Here is a 13923-nt window from a genome sequence, read left to right on the forward strand (position 1 = left end):
GGGGAGCCAGAACGAGGAGGTAGGGTGGCTTTGCTGGGCAGATGTCACCTGCTTCTCAGACATGTTTTTTCCCAGGGAGGTTGCATAGATGGGTTTGGGAGCTCTGCTTGGACTCAGAACACCAACTCCACGGCATTCAAAGATAAAGCCAGTGGTACCAAGCCAAGCCATGTGCTTTGCAACCAGATCACTCTAGTCTCTGCAACACCATCTATCAGCTGTGCACCTGGGAACTAGTTACTGCCCCTGAGCTTCAGTTTCCTCATCCGTAAAATGGGAATATAGCATAAAACCTCCTGGAAGGTCCCCAAGAGGGTTAAACAAGGTGAAGTGAGTAGACTACCTACCACAGTGCTTGGCACCACCAAATTCAGAAGGGTTTAGATAACAAATGTGAAGTCATTAGGGTGTAAAAATGCACCTTATAGACCAGGAGACTTTGGTCTTGGATTAACAGTGTTTGGGATGAGCCCCTTACCGTTGCCCTAGTTGCCCTCGCCTCACTCACCTGGTCCATGGGTAGAAATGGGCAGGTTGGCGGTTGATGCGCGTGGACGCGGTGGCCTCAGCAGTGGTTGGGCCCCGAGTCTTGTCAGCCAGGCTCTGCTCAATAGCCATCTGGACCAGCTCATCCTCACTCAGGCTGCTATACAGACTATACTCCTCATGCCCGATGGCGCGCTGTCTGCCCCGAGCGCTGATCTCCGTGGCCATCCTCTCCCACCTCTCACCTTGGCCACCAGAAGAGAGGTACTCCGTGGGGAGGAGGAAGCAGCAAACCAGAAAGCCCTGTGAGGAGACCAAAACCATCCTGGTCACTAACAATTTTGCAAGAGAGTAATATTCACCAACAGCGAAGGCTGTACTTTCCTGTGGCAAGCTCACAATCATTTTCTATCCATTCATGTCCTTTGAACCACCCAGACACCCATTCATCTGTACATCTATCCATCCTCTTGTCTTCTCACCCGTCCACCCACCTCTCTCACCATCCATCCATCCATTTGCTCACCTGTCCCATTTACTCATTCTCCCATGTGTCCTTCTGTCTCCCATCTACTCATTTACCCACCCACACCTGTCCATTTACCCAATGACCTGATCATCGGTTCATCCAACCATTATCCATCCCATGATCTATCTGCCCACTCACCTGTCCATTTAGCCATCCACCGTCCCATCCATCCATCCATCCATCCATCCATCCAACCATCCATCCGTCCATCCAACCATCCATCCATCCGTCCATCCAACCATCCACTCATACCTCTATCTACCCAACGAACTCTCCACTCACCCACCATTCATTTTTCCATTTCAGGCAGCTTGTCCACATGTGCATGCATGCTTCATTAACTGAGAGAGTACTCGGTGAGCACCTACTTTGTATCAGGCACTCCTCTAAGCAACTGGTGATACAGCAATGATGCCAACGGACAAAAATGCCTGCCTTCAGGGAGCTCACACAACAGGGCTTGCATCCCTTCCTTCCAGTTATCTGACAACATCCCGTGCCGGTATTTCTCCTCATCTCTGTGCCGTGCTTGGGCTGAGAACGTTGGAGACAGATCAGACATGGGCCTGCTGCTTCAGCGTGTATGATCTAGTTAAAATCAATCATGACAGTAATTTGCCATGTGAATTCCAAGGACTCCCTTCCTTACAAAAAATTGCCTCAGGGAGAAGTGAACTTTGGTTGAATCAGCTGATTTTAGGAAATGAAGTAAACTCACTAAGCCTGCTTTTTGTTTTGACTGGCTGACATGCAATGTGACTGGAGGTCAATGGTTCTCAGCCTTAGCAGAACACGAGAACCACATGAGGCCATTTAAAAAATATCCAAAATACCAGTGTTATAATTTGGTTTGTTTGGCAAATACTCACTCCCCTCTCCTTGGCGGCAGGGCGTCCCCCCTCCCTTCTCTACTGAGAGTGGGCTTGGCCATGTGACTTCATCCGGCCAATGAATGTTGGGGACACGATAAAGCAGCCCCTTGACAGGTGCTTAGGCCTGGGGCTTGCTCCCTTCTGCATCGACAGGAGCAGAGCTCCCCCTGGAGCCACTGCCCGTTCGCTGGGCCCCAGAGTGACCCGAACAACTTGGGGCTGCCTGAGCCTGACCTGCACGAGGGGCCCCTACCCAGCAGACCCAGCACCCCATGGCCTACGTCAGCCCCTCTGCAGCAGCCAGCAGACCCAGATCACGAGAATCCGTGCTTATTTGGAGTGCTTTTCTACCCAGCATTCTTGTGGCCCTATGAACTGACCCCCCAAAAGACTAGGCCAGGCACATCCCAAAGAAGATATCCAAGTGGCCAAAAACCAAATGTAAGGATGCTTGATTTTCTGAGCATTTGGGAGGACACTCAAATTAAGATCCTAATGCAGTACTACCGTCCACCCAACAGTGTGGCTCAAGCAGGGGGCACTGGGGGTTAAGCTTCCGACTCCCAATTTTGGCTCAGGTCATGATTACGGGATCATGAAATCAAGGCCCACATTGAGCTCCTGGCTGGCGTGGTGCTTGCCTGAGATTCTCTCTCACTCTCTGCCCCCTCCCTTGCACACTGTCTCTTTCTCTAAAAAAAGAAGAAAAAAAAAAAAAAAAAGAATGGCCCAAGTGGAAAAGATGACCACCGCCAAGTGTTGGGGAGGATGTGGGGCATCGGGAACACTCACCACCACTGGAAGGAGTGTTGAATGGTCAAACCCCTTTGGAAAATCAATGGTGTTTGCTAAACCTGAGCCAACGCATCCTGTGACCCCAAAATTCCACTCGTAGCTCCATGGCCGAGAGAACTGGGTCCATGTATTCACCTAAGACAAGTTCAAAAATACTCATCGCAGCACAACTCATAACAAAACGGAGTGCAACTACCCAAATGTCTGTCAGCATTTGAACGGACTGGTGCTGTGGGATATCTCCGTGATAGACAGCGTGCACCTGTGAGACAGACAGACCACCACTGCTCGCAAGAGGGTGAAGCTCACACAGCCACAGCGAGCAAAAATGAACATAGATCCATGATTCAACTGCTGTAAAGTTCCAGGCAGACTAAGCTATGGGGATGGGAGTCAGACCGTTGCTGGTTACTAACTGGGGAGGAGACATGAGAGAGGCTTCTGGGGAACCAGTCACACTCTATTTCTTGACCTAAACGGTTTCGGGATCGGTCGGCTCCCTTCGTAAGGAACCTGCTCAAGTGTGATCTGTACGCTCCTCTGTAACCACATTATTCTGCAATGACACTTCTACTTAAAGGATAGGGGCGCCCGGCTGGCTCAGTCGGTAGAGCGAGGGACTCTTGATCTCGGGGTTGTGAGTTAAGGCCCCACGTTGGGTGCGGAGTCTACATAAAAAGAAGAAGAGGAACTTTAAAAAGAAAAATATTAATTAAAAAGTATGTATTTGTATATACTTTTACAAGTATATAAAAAGGTTCTAAAGGGTGTTGGTGCTTGGGCCCCGTCTCAGACCAATTAAGTCAGAATCTCTGGGAGTGGGACCCAGCTATCCCAGCTCTTTGAAAACCTCCGCAGGTGCCGGGCGGGGGGGGCCACCGCTTTGGGGAAGGATCAATCATAAAGCAGGAGTAGAGGGTGGGGGATGCCCCTTGTGTGGGGGAGGGACCAGGAGCGGGAACTGCCACCTGGCTAAGTGCTTGATAGAGACTCTTCTAATTCTGATAACAGCCTTAGGACCAGCAACTCTTGTGCTATGAGACACCAGCAAAGTTATTATTAAGCAGATCAGGGCTTTGGGGCTTTCCGAACACAACTAGAGGAGGCTGCCGGTGTGAAGACAGCAGAGTAGTGGCCCGAGGGCATCTGGGATGGAAGATTCTGTGCCACAGTCTGGCAGGTTATCTGTCGCGGCCCTCTGTCTGCTCCTCTGCACCCATTCCGCCTGGCTCAGGCCTGGACTTCCTCCTGCCTGCCTCAGTGGTGGCTTCGTGGTGGTGTCCTAGACCTGCCCACCCACCATCCTCTCTGAGCCCCCCCTGCAGACCTCCCCAAGTCCCCTCTCTGCCTGCGCCTGGGACCCGGGCCTCCTGGCCCTTCAAATCTAGTCCTAGCTGTCCCTTCCCCCTCGACCTCCGCACACCTGCTCTGCCAGGTAAGATGAAGACACACCTTTCCCCCAACCCACCTGCGCCCCCCACCCCAGTGCCCTTGCTTGTTCTGTGTCAACCTGTCTCCGGCCCTTCTGCACTCTCAGAATCCCTTCTCACTCCTCAAGACCCAGAGCAAGTGCCTCCATCTTCCAAGAAGTGTTCTGTTACCAAAACTTCTCCCTCTGGGCCGTGGTCAGTAGTTCCCGTGTGGACTTGACCTTGGGCCCTCTTCCTAAGGCCGTGGGAGGAGAAGGCCCCGTTAAAGTTTACTGCACCCCCTTGACTGCCCACCCAACAGCTGGTTCCCCCATCTTCTCTGCCAGCAGAACGTGGCTTTGTTCAGGCAAATGTGTGCCCTCTCCCACGGGTGAATCATGATTGCTCCAAGCCCATTGGAACCATCTCAGTGACTAGTTTAGGGGGCATGTAAGCCTCACTTTGTCCAAAGACACATAAAGAAAACTCTGCTGGGGCCTCCTGGAAACAACTGTCCTTTTCCTAATAAAAAAAAAAAGAACAGTGAAGACAATAACTCCTTGCCCACATCCCAGCTTTGAACTTGGAGGAGTTGATGGTTGGTGCAGGGGCAGGCATCTTGTCACCATGAGGGCAACAGTGCTGGTACAATGAGTTTGACAGAGTGAATGACAGGCCTTCTTGGGTCTTTCATTATATTGTCGATCTGCTGAATGACTGGGGTCCACCCACCTTGGCCTGCTTGTTAGGTAGAGACTGAAGATCTTTCTGGTTTAAGCCAGAGTTGGTTGGGTTTTCTGTCATATGCTGTCAGAATCATCTTAATGCTGAGTTTCAGGTCTGCTCAGAATCTTGAGAGGCCCAGATCTCACCCCAGAGCTAAGGACTCAAAGCCTCTGGGCTTCCCTGGAGTTCAAGGCTTTCCTGACAATTGTAGTGGGTCGCCAGGGCTGAGAACCCTTTTTTTAGATCAACACGTCAGGTGGCCATGCTAGTTTTCCACACTAGGCAAGTGGAAGGGGCACCGTAACCTCAAAGTCATTTTGTGCCTGACTGGGGTGTTGCTTGTTTCTGCAGGGACTTCGGCATTAGTTTTGTTTATTGTAAAAAGAGACACAGACTGGGAATCGGGAGACTTTGGTCCGCAGACCAGCTCACCGTGAGCACCTTTCTATCTCTCCCAGGCCTTTGATTTTTCCATCCGTTAAATGTCAGCATGGCCTAGAGCATGCCTTCTGACCCTCCTGCCCCACAGGGGGCCTGGGCCAGGGCCCCTTCCCTGTGCCTGAGGTCTGGTTGGACCCAGGTCAGCCTTCAGGAGGATGGGGAGTAGGCTCTGCCCCGTGAGAGGTGACCCACTCAGCTTCCCCAGGGCCCCCATTGTGGTGCCCCGATCTGAGGGCATCTGCTTCAGGCCAGGAGGCAAGGGGAACCCTAGAGAGAGACAGAGATCTTGGTTATATTCTCCATGCTGATACTAGAGTGCTGTGTGACCTTGGTCAAGTCCCTACCCTTCTCTGGGCCTCAGTTGTTTCCAAGTGCTCTCTAATTCTTTAGTCTCTATAACTCTGTGAGACATCTGATTTATCTTCGTGCTATAAAACCCTAAACTCTCTGTCCCTGAGGGTCCCCTCTAGCCACTTAATAGGTTTACCCTATGCAAAGAGCTTCGTGTTAGTTCTGGGGGATTAAGGAACCACGCAGAAGGACCGCAGATCCAGATGTCAAAAACCCATGGTCTGGTTTCAATTTGCAACTTAAAAGCTGCATGACCTTGGTTAAATCACTTCCCTTTGCTGGGTCTTAGTTCCTTTATCAGTAAAGATGGGAGTGAGACAACCCACTTCACCATGCTGTCGAAGCCGTCCGTGCGCTGGGGTGGTGGCTCATAAAGCAGTAAAGCAGCGTTTGATAGGAACCCTCCGCCCCTCACCTCCTGGTGGCCACGGCCCTGCAGGCTGGCATGGGCTGATCAGAGGCTCACGGAGAGAGCCCGCCTGGCTACCTTGCCCCTTGCCCCACCAGACCCTGGAAGAGGGGCCAGATTAACAGTCAGTTGGACCTGCCAGTCTCCTACAGCCAGTTCCAGGCGGGCGGCATCCAGAGACTTTCCTGCCTCTCAGTCATTTCATGGCAGGGCCCTGACGACAGCTCAAGAAGGTAGGAACATTGTTCCGCTGAACTGATGTTAACTCTTCTATACCTCCACTCCTTCTGAAAGGACCTGATGGCCCAGCGTCATTGCTCCCCATTTTACAGATGAGGCAATTCAGGTTCAAGGAGGGGGAAGGAAGGTTTGCACAAGGACAGATAGCTGGGGAGCTGGGATTTGGAGCCCCAGCCCTCCTTCTGGGGGTTCCAGGAGCACGATCCAAGTAACCGGCTCGCGCCTGGGCTCTGAGCAGGCAGGGCTGACATTGCCTGCTCAACCAGCCGGGCCACCTGACCTGCGCCTGTGCGCGGAGCCCGCATCAGTGTCTTGGCTGACCCAGAGGAAGGTGCACACAGGCAGGTAAGGGGCGGGGGGATGACCCTGAAGGGACCCTGACAGAGTATGTCTCCGCCTTGGAGAGGGCGAACTCCCCCGGTCTGCTGCGAACCCAGACTTCTCTTGTTTTTCCCACGGAGGTCCTCAGCCATCGGGGGTCCTTGGGGAAGTGCTGGATTTTTAGTTCCCACATGTGCAAAACGCGAGAATCAGGGCTCAGGCACGCCTGCCAGGGACACGGAGGCCCTGGGGAGAGGGGCGGGGGGGTGCCGCTGGGGCTGCTCGGTCTCCCCTGAGGGGCAGTTATAAAGCAGCCGGCGGGCTCAGACCAGGTTCGAGCCACAGCTTTGCCAGTTATTGTCTGTGTGGTCTCTTAGAATCTCATATTGTCCGTCTGTTAAATGGACGTGGTAAGATCACCTGTGTCACGTCAGAGGGAGGGGTGGTCCTGCGGGGGGCCCTGTCCTTCTTTCGGCCTCAGCTTCTCACCTCTGCACGCTGCCTAGTTTGATTTCTGAGGCCCCTGCCTGGGGCTGGGCCACCTTCTAGGTCTGAGTCCTGAAGAGAGGCCAGCAGTCCCGAGGGACGTTTTGGGAGGCTGATTGGGATTAAAAAAATAGCCCTTTCCCAGGAAAAGCAGGAGGCTGGTAGCTTTGCCCAGGCAAGTGAGGGGCCTGCAGGGGAGCATAGAGTTCAAGGGCGTCCAGTCCACGGCCAGCTTGGAACGGGGAGACCAGGGCCACCACTGGGGCCTCCAGGGTCTCCTCCCTTACCCCCTTTGCAGTGCTACAAACATTATTTCCAGTGAAACCCCCTCCTCAGGGGTATCTGTAAAATGGGACAACAGTGGCTTCATGATCATTCCTTGAGTTAGCACATCCAAAGCACTCAGAGCAGCACCCCGTCCATCTGTCGTCAGTGCTCCTCTAAGCTGGGCCTCAGTTTCTAGATCTGTGAAATGGGTATAGAAACATGGCCCTTTCAGGGCTGTGCCAAGGCTTCGCATTAGAAAGGTGGTCCTTGGGGCGCCTGGGTGGCTCAGTGGGTTAAGCCGCTGCCTTCAGCTCAGGTCATGATCTCAGAGTCCTGGGATCGAGTCCCGCATCGGGCTCTCTGCTCAGCAGGGAGCCTGCTTCCTCCTCTCTCTCTCTCTGCCTGCCTCTCTGCCTACTTGTGATCTCTCTCTGTCAAATAAATAAATAAAAATCTTTAAAAAAAAAAAAAAAAAAAAAGAAAGGTGGTCCTTCTCCGCCCTCTCCCCTCCCCTCCAACCCTGTTCCTTCCCTTCCTCCTAGTCCCGGCCGGCTGGTCTGTCTGGGAAATGGCAGTGGGGCCTGGGCTCCGTGCATGGCATGGGATCTCTGGACGGTTTGGGGGCTACAATGGAAAGAGCGGCTCCTGGAACGTCTAGTCGGAAGACTGATGGTGGGGGCGTGGCCGGGAGGGCCAGAGGCAAAGAGGAGGACTGACAGACATCCTCCAGCAGGCCAGGCTCCCCTTCAGCCAGGGACCTGGGTCAGGAGTGTGAGCCTGGACAAGCTCCTCCCCGGCCTCGGGCTGTTTGTAGATGGAGCCCTGCTCATCCGCCTTCCCGTCCCCTCGGCCTGTCTCCTGGCTCGTCATCCTTCCAGATACAGTTCAAGCGTCTCCTCCACCAGGAAGCCTCCCTGATCTGATGTCTGTCTGAGGCATCCTGAGCTTCCTCCATTGCCCTAATAGCCTGCTCTGGACCTATCCTCCCACTGAGTCTAGAAACTTCTAAATTGCAGGACTGTGTCGCATTCGTATCATGACCCCAAGGACATAACCCAAGGCCAGAGACACGATGGATGTGTATGTCATGCTGGATGCAGAATGAAAGAAAGAACACTGTACGGCCTCCTCTTGTGGTTCATTCATGGTCTCACGTGTGTTCTTGGTTTGAGACACAAGATAAATCTGTGATAAGACTATTGGTCCCATTCTACAGATGAGGAAACCGAGGCACACCAGGGAAAAGCTGACAAGGAAGAGACTAGAGGCTGCTGTGTCTGACTTGACCCTTGTCCTCACCCCGTGTAACCAACAGCAGGGGCCGGGGGTTCTGTGGGTTTGAGGAAAGGCCCGAGTCCCGCTGAAGACGGCGGGTGTGTGTTCAGAAGCACTGGGAGTGCATGAGACAGGCATATCCACCTTACACATGCGTATATGCAACTCGCGCTCCACCCCTCAGCCGACTTCAAACGTGTAGGGTCTCTCCTCGGCCCCAGGTGATCCCGACAGCAAGTGGGAACTTGCCCCCCAGGGTCCTTGACCCTATCACCCCTTGCAGGGCTCAATATCTTCTGTCAAAACTTCTCTCTGGTCTGCCGTTCCCCCCAGGCTGCAGAGGGGTCCCAGAAAAGCTATGGCAACACTTCCAGCTTGAGGGCTCTTGGCCATGAACCATTAAAATATTCTCTTCCCTTCCTGGGTCCTACTGCTTTAAAATCCCAGTCATGGGTGGGGGGGGGGGGCTCAGTCAGCTGACCACCTGCCTACAGCTCAGGTTATGATCCCAGGGTCTTAGGTTCGAGTCCCACCTTGGGATCCTTGCCCAGCAAGTAGTCTGTTTCTCCCTCTGCCTCTGTCCTGCTGGTGCTCTCTCTCTCTCTCTCTCAAATGAATAAATAAAATTTAAAATAAATAAATAAAAATCACAATCATAAAAACAGCTGGTGCTGGAGGTCTTTTTCATGTATACCTTTCTGGTCCCTGGGGGGGGGGGGGGTGGCGTAGGGATCTTCCCATTGCACAGATGGGAAGACTGAGTTACAGCCGGCACAGTAGGTTGAGAACAGGCCTGCCTGCCCCTCTTTTCCCCGGATCCTCCAGCAATGAGTATTCAGGGCAGCACCCAGAGGTCACTCACTCCAGAAGTTTCTGCTCTGGAGAAGAGGTGAGCAGGCTTGGGGAGAGGGGCGTGGAATCCAGGCCACCAGGTCAAAGCCCCAGAGTGGGTTTTTACCGGTGGGCAGTGCTGATGGCCTCACAGCTACTGGGAGTTGGGGTCTTTTGTTCAGACTCTAGAGATTCTAAGAAGCTCCTCCCAGCTCTGCTAATCCCAAGCCCCCTTTTTTTCTTAAATTTAATTTTATTTTATTTTTTAATTTTTTACTTGGGAAGTAAGGATTCATTAAGAACATCAAAGTCCAGGGCTTTCCCCCACCTCATGTATCTTTTTTTTTTTTTTAATTTCTTTTCAGCATAACAGAATTCATTGTTTTTGCACCACACCCAGTGCTCTGTGCAATCCGTGCCCTCTCTAATACCCACCACCTGGTACCCCAACCTCCCACCCCCCGCCCCTTCAAAACCCTCAGATTGTTTTTCAGAGTCCATAGTCTCTCACGGTTCACCTCCCCTTCCAATTTCCCTCAACTCCCTTCTCTCCATCTCCTCTTGTCCTCCATGCTATGTGTTATGCTCCACAAACAAGTGAAACTGTGCTGCTGGTTTCCCTCAGGCCAGGACTTTCCCACTTCCAAGATTGGGCTGGGCTGGAAGTTACTGAGAGATACTGCTCCCAGCAGCGGACCCCAGACAACCCGCACCCCCCAACACGGACACTGTCCCCCAGTGTATGGAGGGGAAGCTGAGGCCCTGAGGAGGGGAGCGGGGTCAGGACCAGCCACGGTCACCCAGGTGGGAGGTGGACCAGAGATTTGAACCTGCCCGAAGCTGGCTCTGCCCCACTCCACCTTACCCCGGACTCTGCCCAATGGATGGGTTGTGGGGGGTGGGGGCCCACCTGAAGGGGAGGTGAATGTGCCTTGCTGACCTGAATCTCCGGTCCCAGGGCCCTGGCAGCAAGCCTTTGCCTCAGTCTCCCAAATGGAGGGCTCTTCTCTTCCCTCCTGCCCAGCCCGCCCCTCCACACCCCTCAGCCCACCTCCCCGTCCTTCTCCTGCTGCAGCCAGGCCCATCAGCAGGACTTGGCCACATATAGGTCTGGGGGCAGATTCCAGGCCTCAATCCAGTTCCTGCCTGGAACTCAGCCAATGCGGGCCTCTGCACCTCTGTGGGCAGCCTGGGGTAGGGGTGAGGAGGGGCGGGGCTTCTGGGGCAGCTCTGTCCCTCTGCAGCCCAAGCGCCACCTTGCCAGCCCTGTCCTGGGCTCCAGGAAAGTGGGGGCCTTCAGTTGGCCCCTGGGGAGCAGGGGCTTCTGGAAGCTCTAGCTCCAGGCCACACAGTGGGAAGGTTGGGGTGGGGTACGGGCCAGGAGAGCCCTCCCAGCCCTGCTGGTCTCATGTCTCACCAGGGCCCAACCCCAGGACTGGCAGGAAACCTTTTGAATTAGGATCCCACCAAAATCTTTCTCCTTTTGTTTTTCCCTCCCACTCCCCGGCCATCATTTCATTCTTCTCTCCGCTTGCCCTGCGCTTCCTCTGTCTACCCTCTCTCCTTTGTGTCCCTTTCTTTAAAAAAATCTGGCAAATTAGGAGTCCTTTACTCTGACATCACTACCCCTCTCCAAAGCCTCTCCCCCGGCTGCAAAGCTTTTAAGGGTTTCCTTGATATTCCTGGGCACTAATTAGTCCAAAAGACAGTGCTAAGGATAAAAAAGATACAAACCAGCCCCATGACAACCATCTCCCCTGGGCAGCCTGACCCTCTGCAGCTCCGAAATGGAAGGACACTGGGCGGGTCCAGAGATATTTTTGTGCCTCCTTCGGGAAAACTCTCTTGGACCTAGCCTGTCCACAATATACGGGGACCTTATGATACCCTGACTGTGCCAGGGACGGGTCTGTTTACTGCTGTGCTGGGCCCCAGGGAGGCCATGGCGTTGAATGTGGACGCTGGAGGCCAAGAGGCCAGGATCGGCTTTCCAACTCCAACGCATCCTGGCTGTCTGACTCCAGGCAAGACCTTGAACCTCTCAGAAGCTCAGTTTTCCCATCTGGGAAATGGGACTAACGATCACCTCTAACACAGGATGCCCTTGAGAAGAGTCAAGGAGAAAAGCCACCCGAAGCCCTGGGCCGGGGTCTGGCTCACAGTCAGCGCTCCACGAACGTCCGCGGATATGGATGGCCGTGTGGTTTGTTATAAGGTCGCTGGGGGCAGAGGATCCCGGGCGCTCACTGCCCGGTCTGTTTGTGCAAAGAATGGATGATGCAAAGGAGAACAGCGCCAGGTGGGGGCTGCTGCCAGCTCCCAGAGGAGGCCACGCTGTAAACAGGCCTGCCACCAGCTGTCGGGACCCATCCAACTGTTTTGGAAGGGACGGGAGCTTCTGCCACTGGCTGCCTCGCCGTGCTCTGTCCCCGGCCGTCGCTGCAGAGGGCGCCGACTGCGGCTGCTAGGCTGGTCCCAAGCTGCCTCTGCCTCGGCCCTGGAGCCATCTCCACCCTGGGCTCATGCCCCTTATGTGAGGAGACCCCCGCCACCCTTCCTGTGCAAGGAGGATGGAGGTGGACTGGCCTCTGCCCTGATTCATGTTTCTGTCATTTACCTGGCCTCCCTACTTGGCACTGCTCTCCACCCCGCCCCCCCATTCCAGGCCATGTCCCCCTGCTACCGGGAAGCTCCCTGCAGTCACATCCCACCTACATCCCCTTTGCTCCAAAACAACCCAAAAATGTTACATCCTCTTGCCTGGCCTGGTGGGAGCCACCTCTCGCTCTGGCTTCCCTCCCCTCCCTACCAGTTTTGTCCCTACCTCTCCCCTTCATGACCCTTTGCTGTAGCCACTCTGCATTCCCGCTGACACCCCAGACCCCCCGTGGCGTGTCTGTCTTTGCTGGAGCTGCACCTCTGCAGAGATGGTCTCTGTCCCTGTCCCTCTGCCTGGTGGCATCCACCCAGCTTTTCGAAAGCTATCCCGTCCCTGGATATGTCCTCATGGTCACACACACATACACACACATACGCACACACGCGGGGGCACACGCACAGCAGGCATGCGCACTCAAGGTACTCTGCATTTCTCCAATCCCACGGTGCTCTGTTAAATCTGACCAAACATCTCATTCGTTACATTGTGTCATAGTTTCTGCAGATCAGACATCCCTTCATTGAACCCCAAGCTGTTGCAGGTACAACTCCTGGCACCTGGCGGCTGTCTCCCCCCAAACTGCACAACTGCACACAGAGACTCTCCCTCAGCACCATGGACATTGATGCCCACGTGCATAAACAGAGCTATCTACCCACCTGACCTAAAAGCCTTTCTGAAGGTCATTTGTCCCCCACAGATCCTGCCAAAGGTCCAGGGCACCCACAAGAGCACTGTGGATAACCCTGTTCCATTTCCATGTTTAGAAGTGCACAGAGGAGGCATATTCTGTGCGAGTGTCCCGTGGAGAAGGCACCAGTGCATGCATACAGCTGGTTCTCTCTCCCCCACCTCCAAAGCCAGAGTCCCCAGCATGCTTTGTAACACAAGAGACAGGAGAGAGAGACGCAGACAGGAGTCTTGACGACAAGGAGTCACCAACAAGTAGCTCGGTGGTCAAGTCCTAGCCAAACAATCTTTCTCGAAGTCAGTGTAAGAAAGTTGAAAGCATGCATTACCTGTTAGGCTCTGAAACAGGGGCACACGATTCAGGGGGACTAAAGAAGCTTTTCTTGAGTGTCTTAATTCAGAACATTCTCCCTGAGTTTTCCTTCTGCCCTGGCCCCGAGCTCCTGGCTGCTCTGCCAGGCCGTGCTGAAACACTTTCCTTTGAAGCAGGGAGTTTATTTCGGGCCCACCGCATGACCAGTGATGGCCAGCCAAACTATAAGACGTTGTGCCTCTTGGATGTCCTGTTTGAAGATCGCACGAAGGAGGCTGCCCTCCCACCTTCTGTCCCTGCACCGTGCGTCAATTACGGACCTCGAGGCAGAGAGCATCTCGGAGCGCTGGCCCTCACGTGACGTCGTCATTTGTGATCCTTGACATGGAGGCCATATATGGGTATGTTTCTGGAACTCCCCAGGAGGCAGCGAGAGGAGAGAGAGGAGAGAGACAGGGAGGGAAAGAGGGTGGGGAGCTGGGGCTGGGAGATTAGGAGACAGAGCAGAGCCGGGGAACACTAGGGGACAGGAGAGGGGAGGAAGTGCATGCAAAGAGATGATGGAGAGGAAGAAAGAAAGGACCAGGAGCAGGAGGAGAGGGGATAAGGCATCCATGAGAGGAGAAAGAAGAGGTAATTGGGGGAAACAGGGAAGCAAGGGAGAGGGACCCTGAGATTAATCCGGGGGTGGAAAGGGGCATGTGGAAGGCAGAAGAGTAAAAGGGAGAGAGCAGGGAAGGGGAAGGGCACAGGGAAGGTGGGGGAGGCAGGGAGGCTGGGAAGAGGGCGGGAGGAAGAAGGGAGCCCAGAGGGAAGGCGGGGA

General features: G+C 54.1%; 1 protein-coding gene across 1 annotated transcript in view; it reads right to left on the minus strand.

Annotated features, from left to right (window-relative positions):
• The window catches only part of ASB2 (ankyrin repeat and SOCS box containing 2), a 40398-nt gene extending 26964 nt beyond the window's left edge, over window positions 1-13434 (minus strand). Inside the window, exons 1-2 of the mRNA XM_059182982.1 lie at window positions 13117-13434; window positions 509-789 (exon numbers count right to left, since the gene is read on the minus strand). Coding sequence (XP_059038965.1) covers window positions 509-714 — 206 coding nt within the window. The 5' untranslated portion in view covers window positions 715-789; window positions 13117-13434. The remainder of the gene's footprint in view (window positions 1-508; window positions 790-13116) is intronic.
• Window positions 13435-13923: the final 489 nt, after the last annotated feature.

The sequence above is a fragment of the Mustela lutreola genome, chromosome 7, assembly GCF_030435805.1.
Source record: "Mustela lutreola isolate mMusLut2 chromosome 7, mMusLut2.pri, whole genome shotgun sequence".
NCBI lineage: Eukaryota > Metazoa > Chordata > Mammalia > Carnivora > Mustelidae > Mustela > Mustela lutreola.